Below are 21859 nucleotides of genomic sequence, written 5' to 3' on the forward strand. Positions count from 1 at the left end.
CTTGAACCCCAAATATAAAATATTATTTGTATTTGGATGTATTTCGCTAATAATTAAGTATTAAATACATTTAAATTTTAAATAATCATGGTTAAATTCTTTACACAAAATATGTATACTAAAATGAATTAATCAATTATCAAATGAGCAATAATATATATACACTTATTGGTAATACTTGGTTACAGTAATTGATGACAACGGTCACTTCAAATAAATAATTATTCAATTAATATAATAATAAGTCATGACGTAATTAAAGAAATAGTTAACCACCGACGGTGCATTCAAATAATTATAAATTTCAAATGAGCACATGAGTAAATGAAATCTGGCGAAAATATTGAACAAAATTAACAATTATGGTTGGGAAATTGGCTGCAAATTCGTTGCTGTTTACTATCTATCTGAGCATTTTCCCTTGCTGGGACCTATACACGATGCGTGCGACATGATCAAGGGCAACACGTTTTGTTCGAAACTCCCGACAAACAAGTGGGCCCACGGACCTCGAGCCCACACTGCTACGTCCTCGCCGCCGTGCGTTTCCAATGACATCGGCACTAGAGCCGGATAAAGTGCGAACTTTTCACCTGTGACGAAAAGATAACGTCAAAACTATTACTATCCAGAAAAATATTGGATCACTCATTCGATATCCGTGATTATTGACTTACCGTACTCCGACGGTTCTTTCTCGTACTTGTGTTCTTTGGCCGACGGTCCGTTAGCGTAACTTAAAATCGAATACGTTTCGCCACCACGATTTACGTGCCCGACAACGCGATCCTCTCTGGACGGATACCCGTTGATGGTCATTGTGTGCGAGTGGTCCGACGTGACGACAATTAGCGTGTTCTTCGGGTTCGTCATAGTGTCGGCCACATTTACGGCTCGAGAAAAAGCTATCGTCTCGCTCAGGGCCATGTGTGCCTGCAGTATACGGAAAAAACGGATGGGCATACACCGATAAATATTAACGGACGTGCACAAGCTATAATTATGTTGCAAGTGTTCGCAGGTCCAGGCGGACGGTGATTAAAAGGAACGTTCCTTCAAATTCCCAACGGTTACTGCCCCTTAATTGATTTTAATTACCTATTATATTGTCCTAAATATACATATATCTCAACTTGGTATACAATTGTATAAATTTTTAATGATGGTGCGTGTAATTTAAATAAATGATTAGTGATATATTTTATTATCTTACGTCACATAGAATCAGAACTTAAGTAATTATGGTTTGCGTTTGTCTTTCAACCCCTTTGGCTCTCTACAAGTTGAACAGTGGATCCATCGTAAAAGACGGCTGCACAATTCAGTCATATCGCAACTTGCATTTACTTACAGTGAAAACTATCGGAGAAGAAATCTCAAATGACCGAAGAAATAAATCGTTTTAGGTTTAATTTACTACAGGGCTTAGATTCTTCCGCTCAGGGGCAACAACATTTTGCTGCCCATATTGCCTGAAGCTGAAAATAAGTGTCTCCAACTATTCGTTAAAAAGCTGCTCGCAATTCGTTTTCCCCATTTTGGAACACTATTATACAATATTTGTAATTAATATCAAATCCAAAATAATAACTGGGTTATAATTATATAAATAAATTTATATAAAGTTGTCTTTTATAAGACTGATGATGGTGTCTTTAAATAATTTAACACCTTTCGGTCAAATGCCTCATTTCCATAAAAATCAAGATTAAACCAATGCCTATATCTCGAATAAAATACGCTTAAATGTACATACATTTTGTACGCTACTAAATAATATAAATTATTTTATAGTATACCATTTATTTTTTATATAATTTTATTTATTCAAAAACTATTTTCCATTGAGAATACAAAAAAATCGATTTGGAATTATTTAGAATCACTGTAAAAATATTGCCACCCCCTTAAGTATTTCAAATCCGAACCACCCCTTAAATACGTCCCTGGGTAGGTATGTCCAGGTCAGATGTTCGTAGCCTTTACATTCACAATATAACTATTGTAGGAGTACAGAATCGTGTACCTACATAATTTCCAACTAGAAGAAGTTTCCGTACCATATTGATCTTCCATCTGGACCCATATCACTGCATTATTATACATTCATTCACCATTATACGTGTGCTTACCAGATTCTGATGGTGCGCGTGATCGATCCGACCACCCTCAACGAACAACACGTATCCGTTCTCGTTCTTCTGCAACACTTCTATAGCGGCCACGGTCATTTCACTAAGAGAAGGCTCGTCCTTTTCTATTTCCTTGGTGCCTGTGTAGGACATATGACTCATGGAAAACAAACCTAAAATCGGTTTACGCACAAAACTTATTATTTATTTAATTTCTAAACGGGTCATACCCAAATTACGAGTACATATTATCATTATTATTATTGTTCAGTTTACATTACATGATATACGTTGATTTCGACGTTTGAAAATTCATGAAAAATTAATGAAATCATGTTTTGCAATATATGAGATATGTATACAACTTGTTCGGTGACGATTCAAAATCAATTGTAGTCTCTACCCAAATTTAGCCCTAATGTCTTCGTCTAATAATTTTTTTTGAGTAAAATACTATATTAATTAATTTATTTTGATCTTTAGTTTAAACGCTGTAGATATTTAAATACGAGTATAATCATATTCACCTGGTATTATTTGGGCTTTTAAAATCAACTTCTAAATTTTTCCATCACCACATAATATATACTATATACATATAATGTTATATTATTTATATATTAATTACTATGTACAAATTCACCTAAAAGTTTATCCACGTCTTTCAGATCCACATTTGATAATTCGGTTTTGTTCCTCACATAATCGTACTTTTGATGGGTTTTCATCATGTGAACCTTCCATTCAGCGATCAGATCCCGACCGTCCTCTCGATTGCCGTTCATTTTTTTCGGTAGGAACTCTTGTCGGCCTCCACCCAGGATTACCTGAAAACCGTAATCCATAATACACATCCGAAAACGCCGAAAGTCTCTTCCGACGACAAAACCGTTTTGTATTTATTGTACATCTAACTCAATCCCGGGCGATCGAGTCACCAGCTGTTGAGCAATATCCAAACAGTCACCCGGAGCGCTGCTTTCCCAACTTCTGTCAGCCGAATGAGCATAGCCGCCGGCCGGTGATGCGTGCGTTACTCTGTGGACGGTATCACATGAAGGTATGAATTTATGTGCAGGCTGTGGTAATAATATTATACTCATGAAATAAGATATATTATTTAATTGTGTTTTTTGCTTTGTAACTTCGACAAATAAGGAGAGACCGTCAATTTTATTTGAAATCCGTTTTTTGCCTCTCCAACCTTAACGAGTTAATTGAATAAGACCAACTATACTTGCAAAACCAGATTCTTGTAATTATTGTGTTGGATTACGGAGTGTATAATAACCGTAATATGTTGTAATGTTGCTACACCTTATATTAAACTAGAGACTTGTGTAGGTCAGTTATAAAAATGTTTTACCTTATTAATGGTCTGTTAATAGAAAATTATTATTGTTTTGAGTAATAATAGCAAGGGTAGTGCAATTAGTATGTAGTAAATATTATATTTTACGCTTTACCCGGTGGGTGGTCCTTTTGTTGGGTTGTAATCAAAAAACATCTATCTCACCTTTACTCAAAATACTACGAAACCGGTCTACATGATTGTACCTGTCTCGAGATGACAATAAAAATACTGTGCCTACATACGATTAATTATTTTAACTTTCAGCTTTCTTAGCATCAAAAACAAATTAAATTATGAAATTAAATATATACTCGTATGATAGAACTGTATTGTACAATTGTAAGGGGCGTGCCTAGACATATTTTCATGAGGGGGGAGGGTTCTTTATATTTTGACTATCACTTATTTCAAATGTATTTATTTTACAAATTTTAATGTCATTAATAAAATCACAGACGTATGGTACTCGTATTTAATTACTTATCTAAGTACAAAAGTGGTGAACAATTCTGAACTGACTGGTCTGTAATATGATTTCTATGTTAATCTCACATAAATATACATGTATATACTCGTATATACACACACACACATATATAATTGTATATTTACAGTTTTCTTCTCGTATACGTTTAGGATTTCAATTACACACAGACAGGTATTTATCAGATACACTGTATAGGTATTTACTGTCGGAAATTTACCTCGTGGTGGTGACGATGCCGGTAGATTTTCCAGCCATCTGAGCCCACCGTAATATTGAGTCTACTTGGTTTTTAGAATCCAAAGACGCCTTACAGTCATTCTTCTGAACGGCGCCAGTCACACCCAATGTTCCCGAGTTCGCCTTCACACCAGTCATGTAGGCAGTCGACGAACAAGCCGAATCGGCCACTTGTTTGTCCACGCAATATGTCTATATGGATAGAAAAAACATATGAAATTTATAAGTATGAAATATAATATATTAGTAGGGTATACATCGTCTCGGAAACGAAATATATCAGTACTATGTACCATTACGGTTGTACCCACCCTGACCAATCCGGTGTACGGAAAGTTTTCGAACGTTAGTGAAGTATTTCCGTCTGAAAACGGCTTGCCGGAAGTCTGTTCCATGTGTACTCTGGCCGCAGTCACTGTGGCTAAGGACATACCGTCGCCCAGGAAAAACACGACGTTCTTTGCCCGTCCAATGATTGGTTTTTCTAGCGTTTTGACCCGACGTCTTAGGTCGGACATGCCACGGTTCATCCAAAAGTTACCATCTATATTTGAATTTAGTTCGTTGATATATTAGGTTTTACGCAATTTCACTGTGAACTCAACAGTGTAATTGTGCGTGTGTGAATTTCAAAAATTACCGTACGATCGATGATTTGTTAATTGAATGTTTCTAAAGTGTACATTGTGATTTTATACGAAAAAAAAGTGCTCATTAAAGAACGTATACTAAATAATATTATTTGAAGACGTATATAATGTATGGTATGTATGTATGTAAGCTAGTTCAGCGATGTGCATTAAATTATTGGTCTGGCACCAGGGGCGGATCTAGGGGGGTTCAGGGGGTCAGCTGACCCACAGTTAATATTTGTTGACAAAATTGGCCTCTTGAAAATTTTTTTCTCTTTTTAGACCTTTATTTGGACTCTTGAACAGTTTACCCATCGGAGTTACTTGAAAAATGAATGCCATGTATATTCAAAATTTAAAATTTTTCAATTCATAATTTATATTTTAAATTATATCGGCTTAGTAGAAAGTTAGGTAAATCATATTTTATTCCGTATGGTTGTTGTGCTGATAAAATTAGATTATATTAATTAATCGTAAATATGTCATTATCGGTGGTATCGCTAATTCTAAAATGTAATATAAATATACTTATACACTTTTATGAGCATATTGTGTTTTTTTTTTACAAGGTATTCATTTCTAATTCAGTTTCATCCCTAATAAATGGCTTGACCCACAGTTCCCCGACTCTGGATCCGCCCCTGTCTGCACTCTTAATTCTATTTAATTATATTTATGTATTCATAATATTATGTAATACTACATACGTAGTATTATGCATCTCCAGATAACTGTGTACGAGGAAGAATAGATTAATGAAATACATGTTAATACACATGGGATTTTATTGCGGATAGTTATTATATAGGTGCTATATTGAATACGTTTACCGTAAAAATCTCGGAACGGATCATCGGGACGTATTCGCACTTACCGTATTCTCTTGATCGCTGATTTAGAGGTCGTCCCTTGTCCGCGAAATAATTGTCTGGAAAATCAAATAGAACCAATTGATGTGAAACGTCCATCAATGTTGCAGTCGCAGTAGGTAGTTAAGTTTGTGTCGTAATCGCATGCCAATCGACATGTAACGATTGACCCCTAATGCAGTCATGGGTGCAAAATCATGGACGATGTAGGACCGTATCAAGAAATGCAAATGACTGAGAGATTCCGATTCTGATGACCTTGCATGCAGTCGAAATGTGATAATCAAACAGAGAATGAAATTATTGGAAACCCATTGATCACTGAGTTTGTCTCGAGTGCAAGGAACTCAGATCAATTAACACAGTTACTTAAATTTGTGCATGAATAAGAATTATAAATCCATATGTGTGCTCTAGCGTTTTCTTTAAAAATAAAAAATGTATTTTACCTTATCAAAATATTATGTATTTATAATATAAGTACTAAACTGATATTTTTTTCATTGGTCGATTGATAACTTATGTAACTATTAGTTCTTATTTTACTTATTAAATCACCAAACAAATTTACGAGCATGTGTGTACAACTGTCAATCGTAAATGTACACCATTGCCGCTCCTAGCCTCAGTGGTAACTTTATTTCGCCACCTTTGTAAACTATTTATTATTTATGAGTAATACGTATTTTTCTTAAAGTATTTATCAAGCCAACCTATTACTTTTTTTTCCTTAAATTAATTAAAGGCATCTAAACTGATACTGAATAATAATGTAAATAATAATATAAACTGTTAAAATTGTATAGATGTATATCAATACAATATATTTAGTAAATGAAAATCTATCACAATGATTTAGAATAAATATGTTCACACACACGTAAAAAAGTTACAACATTAATTGATGGATAAATAAATAAAATTTTACAAAAAAAAAACGCATTATGTAAAAAATACATAAATATAATTTATAATAAATTATTTCTTCTTGAGTTCTTACACATATTGTATTATCAGTTATAATATAAATTGAATTCGTTGAATACATTTAGCCAATATTGATTTATAAAATAATTTTGTGGAATATAAAAATGTTTGATTTTTACCATAATAAATTAAAAAATTTTAAAATAGAATCTTAAAACAAAATCGTCACTTCTTGAAAATGTCTACCTTTGGCAACTGCTTATTTTATCTGATGAATAACTGACAGTTATTTTTTTGATTATATAAATAAAGAATTACTAGCAAAATTTAGGAAAAAAAATTTTAACTTTTTATAAATTATATTTATTCTTTTCATACTTTTGCAGTAAAAAAAATTATAATTTGAATAAGAATAATAAAGATTATTTACATGTTTTGCTGACATAATTTAATGAAATGTATAGGGTTATTACGTTTTATATTATTACATTGGATGTGGTATACATTATAAGATTAATTGTAGATCGGTATATTTTGATTTTTTGGCTCAAACCTGATCACAAACAACTTGGTTTTTTGTGATTTACATTTTGAAGCATTGTTTTGTCCATGTTTTGGCATCTTTTGAATATAATAAGAGATCATAAATATATTTCGTTAATATTTAGTATCATTGGGTATATGAAATACCCATTATGCATTATATGTGAATCAGTATATTATATAATAATGTTTAACATATTCACTGAGTTTATGTACCATAGTCACGAATGTATAGATAATTTAAATGTCAACTGGGCTATTGGGTTTCATATTGAACATATTATCACGTCTTATTTGAATACTTAAATATTTATCTATGCATTATTTAACAAGATCCATTTCTTACAATGATATTGTCGTTTTTCGAGGAATACGTATAAACACAACTTGGGATTTATATATGATACTTGGTTAGAAATTTAAACTTTTTACATTTAAAGTAATTTTTATTAATATTTATTATCAATGTACCAAAAATGTAATTAAAAGTAATATACATAATTTTTAAAATTTTAGTGGTTTAAAAAAAAATTAATAATTTCTAAATAAAAATGCCCTGAAGGACAATAAAACAATGAAATAGATACTGAGTATAGTGTACTATTATTACACTATTTAATATAAATTAAAGTATAACATATTGTAGTTAATATTTAAATATACTTTTAATTTTTTGGTATTATATTATTGATTTTTCAATTGTTTATACATTTTGTGTAAATATCACATTTCAAGTCTGCTCATTCTTCTTTCGTTTATTTCATAGTTTCATTTATTTTTTGTAATAATTAAAATATTTTAAACCCTACATTTAAGTTAGATAAACCTCACATCATTATAATAATAAATATTCTATCGTCAAACAAAATCAATAATTAATACAAATTGTGAAGAAATCGGAATTTGTATCATCATTTGCATCAAATGTGGGCTATTCTTATTTTATTATATACCATTATAATTCAAAAACTTTGTTGAAATAAATCAATATAACAATATTACTAAGCATCAACTGATAATGGTGCCTGAATTGGATATAAATTATGTCATGTTTATAAAATTATAAAAATTATTCTTTGAGATATTAATGAATAAAGCAGTGTTGTCGTTCTAACCATAATTTTTGCTAGTCTTAATAATCTAAAAATACGTTTTAAAAATACGTACCAATGGAAGGTTTGGACTTAAAATGAGATTTTGATGCAGCTATAGTGTTTTTGATACAAAACAGAAATATTATTAACATGAGGTAAGAAACCATGTTGACGTCTCTAATGTAGAGACTTCCTAATGAGAGTTTCTCGTAACTAATCCGTCTGGCGTGTCCGGCGTAAACCAAATGACTGAAAAACAGCAGTTACGTACCGGTGTATACGTTGTCACAATATCTAAAAACACTTTATGGGTGACTGTTAACGTATAATTGAAGGATTTAAGTAAAATTAGATACAAGGATCATTGGTATGATTATTGATTATTCGACGGTGGTTTGATTAGTATAATAGTAAATTAATTAATCATAATAATAGTCATTAATTTTAATAATCACATTACAGATATATTACGTTGCTAGGTTAATATATTGGTTTATTAACTTTTATGCAAACCACATATTTTCTGTGTGTACACGTTTTACGGTGGTGAATTTCGTGAATGTAATTTCAAATATAACTGTATAATTTAAAGAGTTCGTAATGCATTAAAAATATGCAGTTCATATTCATTATTGAAGTTTTTCAGCGAAGGAAAAAATTTATAATTAATTTTGTGACGTTTGATTTTTTTTTGCCCCGTTGGTAATATTTATAATATTTGGAAATTTTTTAAATCATGTAAAAGGTAAATTGAAATATTTCAATATATTTTATAAGAAAAAGTACCATTTTTATTATATATTAAGTAGTAATTCGCTTATTAGTAAATTAATTAATATTGAAATTAATTACGTTAGTTTAGATTTGTTGTAGACTTATTTGTATCTTAGTTTATAAGTATTTTAACCAAAAGTTATAACAATAAACAAAAGACAAAAACCATTTAGAGTCTTAAGTTATTTGTGACAACACTAATAGTTCATCTCTATGTGTATCCTCTAATTATACGAAAAAATAATCCACTTTATAAATTACTATTTGAATCGGCTAACAATTTTTATAAATTATTACTGTACGGCATTACTTGTGAAAATAATTGTGAGTTGAAATACCTTCCAAATTTCAAGGTTTTCTGTAGAACATAATATTATTTATCCAATAAAAAAAATTTATGCTGATTTTTATCTTTTATATTCAGACTACAATTTTTCATTGTTTATGATAGTTAAGTAAAATAATTTAAATTAAATTAGCAATACATTTAATACATTTTTATTGCTTCGTCTATGCTAATAGTGCGTGGAATTCACAATTTATTGGTAATAGTGCATGTGTGTTAATTGATGTAACAGTTTAAGAATGATTGTTGACATTTATTAAATACTTTGAACATTAAAATTTTGTTTTTATCGAAGAATTTCTTAATAGACTAGATTCTTTTGTTAGATGCAAATATGAAAATGACTAAATTGTTATTTATACTAATTGCGATTTTAGTGCATGGTTTATTGCGTGTTTTTAAGTGCTAAAAGCTCCAAATCTTGTTTATTATTATTGTTATTATATTAATTATATATTAACGTAAAAAATCAGTTGTTACTTATTTTGACTCATTTATGGAGGGATCAAGATAAAATCTAAAAATTGATACTTAAGTATTTTTATAGACGTTTGGCTATAAAAATCTAATTCAAAAAATATAATGTAAAAACCTATTCATTCTTATTCATCTTCATAGGAGAGGATTGCGAGAAATAATTTCTTACCATCTCTAATAGTGTATAAATGAGATACAATTCCTACATAATAAAACATAAATACTACCAAAATTTTAAGCTACTAGGTCCAGCGGTTTGATCTGAGCATTGATGAGTGAAAATATTAAAATCTTTATTTATACATATAAATTAAGGATTAAATTAAATTAGGATTCAAATTATTACAGAGTAAAACTAAAACTAAAGAGCAAAAATCTGTAGATATGAATCAATAATTAAGATTGTGGATTATTTTTCATGATAATCATTAATTAGCCAACAAATTATGGAACATAACAAAATAAATAAGTAATGCGAATTAATTATTTATTATATAGGTACATAAGAAATAATAATAAAAAATATATTTAAATAGCTTATTTTTATCAAACATATAGGCTCATCAATTTCTATCACTTTCACAAATGTCAATTTTCGAACTTTTATCTTCCTCCGTAGGCTACGTATACCACCATTGTTATACCATTTCCTGTTTTTATTACTTTTTCATTTTTTTTCTTCCAAAGCAGAATTGTTCACGTTTTCTCTGTATTTACCCATCTTGGTCTTCGAATTGTCTTTAATGCTATAGTTTTGTAGTAATTATTAGTAAAACAATAAATATTTAATAATTTAACTAAAGAAATTAAAATAAACTATGACGATGTTAGTGATGTAAGTAAAACTTCAAACACTTAATATTTTTTATATTTTATTGTACTGTATTATTTTACTCGATCTGTGATTTTTTTTCATCAAAAATTTTGGTAGTTTTTTTTTATCAGCGAAAACAGTAAAATGAAAATAGGTTTGTATAATGTAATTCATTACTATTGATATATCAATATTATTTACATAGAAGTGTGCGCGTGGGATGTGCTTGGATAATTGTAGACATATAATAGGAACGGTAAGAACTTTGATAAGTTTTTTTAATTTAAATAGGCTAAGTATATCAGTCAACAAAATAATATCTTATAATGTCTTACAAATCAAGTAAGTTCATACCACTACTGATGTTAATTAGTTTTAATACCATTGTTTAAACCTTTAATTTCTATATAGTAATTATTAATGATGTTCTATCGTGAGTATCAAAGACATGTTGATTATTTAACAGTAAAATTGTCATCATAATGTTTACTTTTGCTTCTTCTAACCGATGGATTATTAATATCCAGTAACCAATATTATATACAATTGTTTAAAGCGACGTTCATTCTTATTATTATGTATTAATTATTAATTATATTTTTCTTCTTCTCCCTCACCTTATTCCCAACTATTTGGGGACTTTTTAATTATGTTTTTATTATTATTTTTATTATGGGCTGGAGATTTATGGTTCATAACGAAATAAGACACCAATTTTCGTTACTGAACACGAATTCACTAAAATGTAATATCTTCAAAATGGACGCCATTAAGAAAATCTTTCTTTTTAGCCCTGAGCCCTAAGATGGTGATACGGCCTACATAGATTTTCTAATGCTTATGATGATGAAATACTACTAGCCATCTAATACGTGTGATCTTTGACTTCGACCTGTTACCACATGTTGATGTAGTAAATCTCCAATCAATCCAGCCGTATCAGAGGTCATATTACGATTCAATGATAATATTAACATTATTCTCGTTTTATAATCGAAAATAAAAATTTTAATCCAAATATGGTCATAAATAAAGATCGGATATAATTGCATTAAAAAGATACCAAAATTTCAATGAAAATGTATCGAAATTGCAGTATAAATATGTTAAAATTGCAACAAAAAATAAAATTAAAATTACATAATAGAATCATATCAAACATACAATCATTAATTACTTACATAAATATAAATATATAATTTTTCTGAATTAAAATTTATAATTATATATATCTCTAAATTATGTTCTTGAAAATTGTATCATCTATTACTTAAAACATGTTTATGTAATGAAAAAAGACGTTGAGCACTTGTTATCGGTGCATATTTAAAATAATTTAAAACATTTGGTGTTTTATCTAAATTAACATTTTGATTTCCTGTCATAAATTAATAGTTTTATATCCTAATTTTTTTTCTAAGACATATTTTAATATATCTTTAACTATTTTCCCATTGGGACCGGGAATATTTATCAAAATATTTTTAATTTTACTAAATATGTTTACACTATTAAGTAATTGGCTATTTTGATTCTTCTAAAATTGTGGATGTCCAAATAAATATTATTTTAAAAATTTGAAACTACATTTAACTACATGTAACAATTTACGTCATAGTTATATTTTAATTGTAAAATTGCTTTAGAAATAATAATTTGTATATTTTATCACGTGAAGTATACAAAAATTGCAATAATTGCCAAACCGTTGAAAATTGTAAAAAATTGCATTATTAAATTAAATAGAAAGAATATAGTTAATTCGATTCTTATATATATTTGATCACATTTGATTTACCTGGTATTAATAAAAAGTTGCAGTATCCATGAAACTCGGTCTTTAGTTATAAGTTATAATTATTGAATTATTTGTCATAAAAATCGTTGTCGTCACGCAATTGTTGTTATATTGAATAAAGACTCTCAATTTATTAATACTATATATGGTAAAATATGAATATAGATTTTAATACATATTTCGTGGACATTTTTAGAGATTTAAATTGTTTTTTTAACTAAGATGTGGCTTATAGGTATACTGGAATAGTCCAGTTAGCCTGGGCCACAATAATAGCTTTGATTTTTAACTAGTACAATTAAACAAAATTAATATTGTAGCCTCAATTATAAATCAGTTAAAGCATATGTAATTTCTAACTTTTTGATATTATTATTAATAAAATTAAAAATTAAAATACATAGTAAATATTAGGTTAAAAGTTAATAAAAGTACTAATAAATAATAAACTCAACCTACTATAATGAGATGTGTAATGAAAGAAAAACAATTATTTTAAAATACTTTTAATCTATTCAAATAAAATTAATATTTATATCTTACAATTTTATTTAAAAAAATTGTCATATTTTTCTAATTTCCTCTAATTTTTCATGTAGCAAATGAAAACAAGTGACGCTGGGTTTGATTGGGTTGTACATTTTTCATACTCCTACAGCTTGTATTGAATAAGGTACATTGTTGAAAACCTAGCAATGTTGTTGTATATTATAGTGTCATTTAATGACAATAAATTTAAAGTAATTTATTTGTTTTGTTCATTTATGGGTGATAAGACAAATTATACAACTGTTTTAATTTTAAAAAAAATAGGAGGCTGATATTTTTTATATATTTTTAATATTTTTAAATTTTTTATAATAATAAGTAATTTTTATGATTTTATTGAAAACTTCATTCGACCATTTTTTATTTTTTATACAAAATCTCTTAGTAAATATATCAACCTAAACCGCAATAACTCAATAAAATATTAGAGAATTATCAATTTATCATTTAATTTTACTAAAAATTATAATTGTAAGATCTGTTAAAAAAATTCTGAAAAAGTATGAATTAACCATTATATCTATCATTCATATGAATGGCATTATTTTTTTAATTTTAATTGTTTAAAATTTTTGACTAATTCTCAACTAACAATCATAATTTCAATTAAAATCAGTGGGTCAATACAATTTTACTTTTGGATTTATATTATAATAATGCACAAATATTTGATTTAATAACATAGTTTTATTACCTAAGTATTAAGTAATTACCATATATTTCACATAATCGAATAACACAAAATTAAAATAAATTAATTTTTAAATAATATGTTAGCCCAATAATATAAAATCGAATGGAAGACACTGTGATAATTGCTGTCAAGGCACTTAAAAAATAACTTAAAAATAAAATGATTTATAATACACGATACAAAATTATGACAGTACACAGTTTAACAAAAACAATTACATAATGTATACAACTTAAAAATGGTTTTTTATTTTAAACATCAGGCTATTTTGTTACATTGTAAACTATTTGATTTATAGAGAAGAAAAATCAAAATAAATAATATATACAACTGCTAATCAAAACATTTATAAATGAAGATGGTTATAAATACATAAAAAAAAATAAAAATAAATAAAAATATTACTATTATATGCATTTATCAAATATGATTAACCACTCAAACTGTTCACATTTGTTGCACTAACGCCCGGCAATTTGATTTGATTAAGAAATTAAATCAACAAAATAATTGCACGAACCCTGTTATTTATTTAATGACCAAGTGGATACTGTTATTCAATTTAATATAAACAAAAACATTTAAACCATTTAAGTAAATTGTTTAGATAATAATGTAAAAACAAAAATATATATTTACTGTCTTATAAAATAGTTATATGTACAGCAAACCAGCCCTACCCAATTGGAATTTTACCCAAACAATTTGCTGGTGTGATGTACTTAATAGTTATGAGCTACCAGCCTTTTTCTTATAAAAAAAATATAAACACAATAAAAGTCTAATTTAAAATGTATGGCACTAAGAAGTATTGTAAAATCAATAATTATTGATAAATTATAAAAAAGTGCATACAATATTTCAAGACAAATATAAAAATACTTAATTAATGAGAATCTCCTGATAAATAGAAAAAAAAATTATAATTTTATGATTATTACCATGGTCGCCAAGGTTGTTCTAGATCAGACTGTTCATCATTTCTTCTATGTTTGGTAACCAATGCCAAAGGCAATTCTGATTGACTGTACGTATCTGTACTATCACAGCTACCCATTGAATAGCATGATAATGGTCTATCTGGTAAAGGTGACTCAGAACCAGAAGAATCAGATTGTGTGGATGGTGGTGTAGGCACAATCATAGAAAGAGGTGGTGGAGGAGGTGATGTTTCAGTAGGTCTAGTTGGTAAAACAAGAGCAATGTCACCATTTGGCAGTCTAGTTGGAACTAATTGAACCCCACAAGCTGAACTGGTAGATCCTAATAGAATTGCATTCTGGTTGGAGTCCAAATGCAATTGGAGATTAGATGTCTCTGGAGGTGTTGATGGACTTTTTGGGTTGCTGATAACATTTTCTTTATTGAAGTATGTTCCCAGATGCTGCATAAGACGTTTACGGACATTGGGTTCAAGCCCAGGAAATCTGCTAACTTCATTTGTACACTCCGTAAATCCAGCTTTGAATTTGTTGGCTACAGTCGAATCTGTAGCTGCTGATAGAGCTACATTATGCCTTTGCATAGATTCTAAGTGTTTTACAGTCATTTCCAAAATATCTGCTTTTTCTAGTTTTGAATGTCTTGCTGGCTAAATAATTGATAACCTTATTAATTAATAATATTCAAATATTTTAAATTAATTATAATAAGATATACTCACATCTTTTTTAGTTGCGTCTAAGATCAAAGTTTTCAACTCATTCAGACAATTATTTATTCTGGCCCTTCTCTTTTTCTCCATTATTGGTTTATTACTCTAAAAAAATTAAAAATAAATATAATGATAATATGCTTAATAAACTGTTTTTTTAAATTAATTGATGACTATACTAAAGTAAGTACTACATTTTAAAACAGTTATAATTATTTTAAGATAATTTAATTATTCAATAGAATCCCTGGATTGAATATATAATTCATTGACTTAAACTAGAAACTATGATCGTTTACTTGTAATTAATTAAAAAAAAAAAATGTTTGTATTCTAAATATTTAAAAGTAATTTATAATTTTAACCGTCATCTGTTTTAAATACGTCGCGCCAACATGTGACCACTACATTAACATTTATGTATAATAAATTGCCTATATCTTATGCTCAATACCTAATTACTATATTTTTAGTTTTGTATCATAAATTAGGTCTTATATGCCAACGTGTTTCATAGTTTATATTTAGTAAAATATGGAATTGTCTATTATTATTATCGAAAGTCAAACAATTTAATTTTCATAAATCTTATAATTCAATTTGGACAGTGATTTTGTGATTTTAAGTTTTGAAGAGATACTGCCATATTTTTAACTTGATCATTATAGATATTAAAATATTTGATACATTTTAAAACATAAAAACTTTTTTGATATTGTTTAGTCTCAAAATGCGAGTAAGTACAAATTATATCGATATGTACATCAAAATTATAAAATTTTATTTACATAAATTTTCATAAATTTTGATACTTTATATTTATTAGTTATAACATAATATGTGACTGAATGTTTTTACAAATATATGTTGAACCGTTTTTTAGCGGTATAAAACATACATATTATGATTTTTTTGATTAACTTGAAATAATAGGATAATTTACAATTGAAGTTTCTATCTGTAATAATTATATGTAATTATTTATAAGCAGTATAACTAAAACGTTTAAAAAAATTTTTTAATTAATAAAAAAAATTGTTTTAAGGGATGATCAATTATTTACGGATATGCATAATTTATGCTTGTCTGGTCACGGAAAATAATGAGTAGAAAAATTAATTTCAAATTTATGTGACCGACATCACAAATGGAAAATAATTAATATCGTTTCGAAAACCAACACGATTTTAATATTGGTATTCACTATTGGTAGGGTTCCAAAAATCGAATATCGAAATCGTTACGCACAAGTCAGGCCGACACAAAATTCGTAACCTAGTTTGGTTACACATATCAATACGTTATATGATTTAGTTCGGTGCGACTTACCCTTCGGTTGTTCTCGTTGATTTTCTTCTGGGTGCACGGGTCGGTGGCTAGCGGTGAGCCCTGGGACAGTGGGTCGTCGGCCGTCACTCCGGAAGTCATGATCGCGGTTAACGCGATGCGCGTCCGGTGACTGACGGGTAATATAAATGGAAAACGGTAAACCCGGTGCGACGGTTGACGGTGCGCAGACGGACATTCGCGCGAACGTCGATGTCGGATCGGTGTGCGCGCGCGGGAGACGGTATCAACGACAGACCACCGGGTGTTCCGCGGCGCGTGGTAATGTGCCGAGCGGCAGACGCGAGTGTGCGAGTGTTGTCGCGTGCGTGAGTACGTACGTGCGTGCGCGTGAGCAAGCGATGCGGTCACTTGGCGCTTCCGTGCCGAAAAAGAACGAAATGATCAAATGAAGGCGGACAAGGCGGACGAGCGCGCGCGCGCAGGCACGCGCGCACGCGGGCCACAGGGCGGCCACACGCACAGGTGTTGTAGCGGAACAACAGTCGGCCGCCGCCGTGCTCTCAGCGGTGGTGGGGGGACTTGTTGCTCGTGGCCGTTTCACGATTTTCGTCGTCTTCCCACCGCAACCGCGTGCCGCCGATTCGTACCGCACCACCCAACCTGTCTACTGGCGCCGCCACCACCGCCGAGATGCTGTACGTATTTATTTATTTGTTTACTCGTGCCCGACTTGGTGGAACGGTGCTGCCGAAGTAAGGGTGAGTTCCGCATATTCCCATAATTCTCATAGTTCCCTTTGTGCCCATCGATTCGGCTCTGTAGCGAACGGAAATAGTGTGAACTTTTAGACTTCAAACCCTACGAACGACGAATACCCATCGCACATATATTCCGTACACCAGCATACAGTTGCGATTAAATATTTCCTCTGACAAGCCTACAAAATAATATTTAAATCCTCAAAAAGAGTAAAAATGTTGATTTTCACTAACATACGCCACAAGTATTCATGAACATCTTTGAAATGTATTAAAATCTTTGATCATTATAAGAAAAATTTTTCAGGTAGTTTAAAAAAGTGTAAATAAAAAAACCGTAATACGTTACGTGTGATTTACGTTCAATCCTAATAAACGGTATACTTAAAAAATACGTACACATATGTTCATAAGCGTGGGCAGACTTGTATTTCAGGCGATGTCTACAATTATTGTTGGGCCCTATCTTAACACAACATATAGTTATATTCAAGAAATTATAATGTATAAATAATGAAATAAATACAACTTTAATTTTGTATTTAATATTTTTGTATATCAGTCCCAATGAATATATTTTCCTTGAGTCTTTTACATTTTTCTTAGACACTTAAAATTATTTTTGATTTGTACTTTTGTAGTCAATTGCAGCTGTTATATTATCATCAGAAGTTTTTGCACGAACATTTAGAAAATTTTACACTACTTTTTCTATTAAGAAACATAATTTATTTTTTACTAAATATCTTAGAATAAATTTCATTTAATTTGAGAAACATCAGTTAAAATAGGGGCCCCTTACTCTTAGACTTAAATCGTAGGGCCCCATTTACAATATTTCAAAGAGTGCCCGAACACACTCGGAACCTTCCGTGTGAACGCTTATGCAATGTGTTTAACATGCATAAATATGAAGTTCAAAATGTTTAATCACTTGTAGGCGGAATCCGTACTCACGTTCTTATTCATTTACGTTTTTAATCGATATCATTAATATAGATACAATAACTATATGTAGGTTCTATATGTTATTGTATATTATTGTTGATCAATTATATTGAAGTTGTAAAATAGTTTAACGATTGTTACATCATTATTAGTTTACACAATAATATATTTGCTGAATTTACACTACATTCTCTCTAGGGCATATATCACTATTGTAAAGCAAACGACCAATACCGAATATGTAAGAGATGATGGTTCTTCATGAGTACTGGTAGTCATATCCATTGCCCGTAAGTTGTAAATAAACACATATAATAAATATTAATAACCAAACTAAATCAATCTACATTTATTTGTAATATTAAAGTTCCAAAACCGGAAACTCTTCTAAGTTACGGTTAAATATATTGAAAAGGACCAAAAAACCTTTTCTAAATATCACATATGTCATCCCCAACCACGTTACAATTGTATATAGGTCCTAATGAAAAATTTAAAATGTTTATTATTGATATTGGCAATATGTGTGACAGTGCTACGCGACGCGTGGATACACGGTGAAACGAAAAGCAAACATTCCGCGGGTGGACTCATTTGAGATGTCGTTGTTTGCTTAGGATTTCCGTTTTTACGGCGACGTGTCTAAACATCACACGCGGGATCCTAGTCTTGTTTGTATTCATTATACGTGCAGTACATGGCCGTTTTTCTGGACATCAGTGGCGACGGACAGAATAATACGTGATGTGTGTGCGAGTTGTATACATAAAATATATACTGTACCGCGTATAAAAAGAGGGTTGTTCAAACATACCTGCTACGTTATACAAATTTCCATACCGTCCTGAACACGCCCCTTCCCGTTGTTGTTATTATTTTTAATACTTCCTGCGTATGCGTTTATTCATTTTATTTTGTTCGTATAAACCTAGCGTGTTTATAAGCACCAAAAATTAACTGACAAATCGATTGACGTACTCGGTTCAAACGACGATCGAGTTATGTTTTCAGTGCGGAGTAGTCAAGATATTTAAAAGAAAAAAACGGGGAATTAAAATTTTACCTTACTTAATGATATGTTATGGTTATGGTTTATAAAAACATTCTTTTCAAAAACTTTCTTTGATAAAAATACAATATTTACAATTTGTAACATATATTGTATAATAAACAAATGGGTGACTTTTATTTTTTTTAATATTAAATAATATTTTATTTTTTATATGTCAATATTTAAATCAACAAGATTTTTTTGTATAGTTTTGAACGTTCTTTTTCGTGGGTTCTATCACTGTAAATATTTTTCATCATAGTCAGCAAATCTGCTTATTGCAAACCATGCTCTAGCTAGTAAATGTTCATGAAAGTATGCTTTTGTTATCCGAGATGGAATAATTCAAAATTATTAATAGTTACTTATAAAATGATAAACATTGTTGAGTTTGAATTAAACATTTTTATGTAGGTAGTGGTATTGATTTATCTACATAAAAAAAAAAATTCACATTAGGTTGCAAATTTTATATAAGATAATACTTTGTATTGCGATTATGATAAAAGGATAATTCTCGCTTAAACCGATGATTCCATGAAAGTTATAAATGAAAATAATATTTTAATTCTGTCACGGTATGCTTTTGCATATTATGGTTACTGTCGTTCGATAAACGCTGAGCACAGTGACTACTGATTATTCACAATAATAACGAGATACGGACCAATTATTTATTTAATGAGTTAGACTATTGGAATTTTATTATTGTAAGCCTTGGTTTTTAAATAGTCAAAACGAATAAATAATAAAATACTTTTTGTTTTAAGATATAAAATTGTATGATATATGTTTTTGTCTAATTTTCAGTTTATAATATTATAATTTAAATCACATATGAAATAACACACAACACAACACAAAATGTCAAATACTATAAAATAATACTTTAAAAATCTTAATATTTAATAAATAACAATTCATAGCAGAGATTATAAGCTGAAAAATCCTCAGGCGATCTAAATCAACCTAATAAGCATCTACCTAAATGCATTTGTTTATCTGGTAATTATAATTTAAATTATATTATATACTTTAATAAAATACAAAGACAAATATTCGTTATAATTTGAAATTATTAAAAGTTTTTATATGATATTGAAATGTTTATAATTTGTACTTACGGTAACCATTACAATTATAATGCATAAGCTATTTTATATTTTATATAGTATTTATGTTAAATGACCAAGTACCTTAAGATCGGTGAATGGATGCATGTAACTTGATATTGTTTAAACAATTTTATAAATGAAAAATATAAAATTCCCATGAATTTGTAAACATATTCCGGGAAAATTATTCATTAAATCTGAGCAGGTACGATTTGACGTAAAATTATGTAAAATGACCACGGCAATCCTTTGCGCGATCAAAATCTGATTAAAATAAGTATAATATTTTATATTTTATGAACACAACTACAATAGTATACACCCACTAATTAAAATAACATATTATACTTATAAAAGTATGTAATTTTTTACTCTGCGTTATTTATGTGTGCAACGTGTACAACAGTTAGACGATACATATTTAGTGATAGAAAAAACCAGACTGTATGCATACATAGCGTAACACATGTATGACTAACAAATGAGGGCATTTTTTTAGACTTAAAATCATTTAAATTGATAACCGTGTTCAGATAGGCATGTATGATGAATCATCACCGATGTACGTGCATTAACATTATAACGCGACTTAATTTTGTAACTTTTTTTTTTTTGTACATTTTTAACTTTAACTGAGGGATAGAATCTCTATATAGCTAAGCCAAATTGGTAAACCAAATATTTGAAATATACATCTAGTTTTGATAATTTTCGGAAAACCACATATGCCTTCTATGCGACACACGTGCACAACGCTACGTCGTAGTTCAAATCATACACATGCACACACGCGCATATACGCTTATTACTTGCGGGTTCGTCTTAACGTGTGTAACATTGTGCGTTTCAGTCGCGCGCATGGACCGGGCCGTCGTCCCAGGTGACGACGGACACGATGCACGCGAGTGGTGGACGACGGTTCTCGAGGTGCAGCATCTGTGCGCAGAGTCACCCGCACCGTCGCGTCACCACTGACGCTGCCACGGTCGCGTGTTCCATAGGAATCGGTCGGGTGCGCAAGCCTCTGTGCGGCCACTGACTGCATGTGAAATACACGCGGTGCGGTGCGCGGCAGTCGTGCGTGCAAGGAGAAGGAAAAAAAAAGAAAATCGAAAAAGGAAAGAAAAAAAAAGGCGGTTTCTTAACGAGCCCACGAGTTACTAATATTGCATGTAGGACGACGGTACTAACCCGGAGCCGTCGAACCGTTTTAGACACCACTGACGCGGTGGCGACCGATGTGGGCGTCCGCGAACAAAAGGATGAGGAACAGTCTCGTCACCGGGCTACCTAAACGCGTGAGCGCGCGCTCG

The 21859-nt window shown here is 30.1% G+C and overlaps 2 protein-coding genes across 2 annotated transcripts; both read right to left on the bottom strand.

The window, feature by feature from the left end:
- Nucleotides 1-92: 92 nt before the first annotated feature.
- On the bottom strand, nucleotides 93-8515 carry LOC112689059 (membrane-bound alkaline phosphatase-like). The gene is made up of 9 exons (XM_025562563.1): nucleotides 8352-8515; nucleotides 5720-5773; nucleotides 4522-4754; nucleotides 4191-4402; nucleotides 3041-3170; nucleotides 2776-2959; nucleotides 2133-2305; nucleotides 678-933; nucleotides 93-593 (listed from the first exon to the last, which is right to left on the bottom strand). The coding sequence occupies exons 1-9, from the start codon at nucleotides 8443-8445 to the stop codon at nucleotides 400-402; spliced, it is 1530 nt and encodes a 509-aa protein (XP_025418348.1). The 5' UTR covers nucleotides 8446-8515; the 3' UTR covers nucleotides 93-399.
- A 6078-nt stretch (nucleotides 8516-14593) lies between these two features.
- Nucleotides 14594-17099, bottom strand: LOC112689003 (protein hairy). The gene is made up of 3 exons (XM_025562488.1): nucleotides 16714-17099; nucleotides 15394-15489; nucleotides 14594-15321 (listed from the first exon to the last, which is right to left on the bottom strand). The coding sequence occupies exons 1-3, from the start codon at nucleotides 16810-16812 to the stop codon at nucleotides 14668-14670; spliced, it is 849 nt and encodes a 282-aa protein (XP_025418273.1). The 5' UTR covers nucleotides 16813-17099; the 3' UTR covers nucleotides 14594-14667.
- Nucleotides 17100-21859: the final 4760 nt, after the last annotated feature.

This window comes from Sipha flava, unplaced genomic scaffold (assembly GCF_003268045.1).
Source record: "Sipha flava isolate LNK unplaced genomic scaffold, YSA_version1 111_pilon_pilon, whole genome shotgun sequence".
NCBI lineage: Eukaryota > Metazoa > Arthropoda > Insecta > Hemiptera > Aphididae > Sipha > Sipha flava.

Bases quoted from the DNA above. Each gene is read 5' to 3' on its own strand.
- LOC112689059 (XM_025562563.1), bottom strand. From the start codon at position 8,445: ATGGTTTCTTACCTCATGTTAATAATATTTCTGTTTTGTATCAAAAAC. The intron at 3,171-4,190 runs GTAAATTTCCGA...TACCGTCCACAG, and splicing joins GGCATCGTCACCACCACGAG to AGTAACGCACGCATCACCGG. The intron at 934-2,132 runs GTAAGCACACGT...CGTATACTGCAG, and splicing joins ACGCGCACCATCAGAATCTG to GCACACATGGCCCTGAGCGA.
- LOC112689003 (XM_025562488.1), bottom strand. From the start codon at position 16,812: ATGACTTCCGGAGTGACGGCCGACGACCCACTGTCCCAGGGCTCACCG. The intron at 15,490-16,713 runs GTAAGTCGCACC...TAATTTTTTTAG, and splicing joins TCAACGAGAACAACCGAAGG to AGTAATAAACCAATAATGGA. The intron at 15,322-15,393 runs GTGAGTATATCT...TCAATTATTTAG, and splicing joins TAGACGCAACTAAAAAAGAT to CCAGCAAGACATTCAAAACT.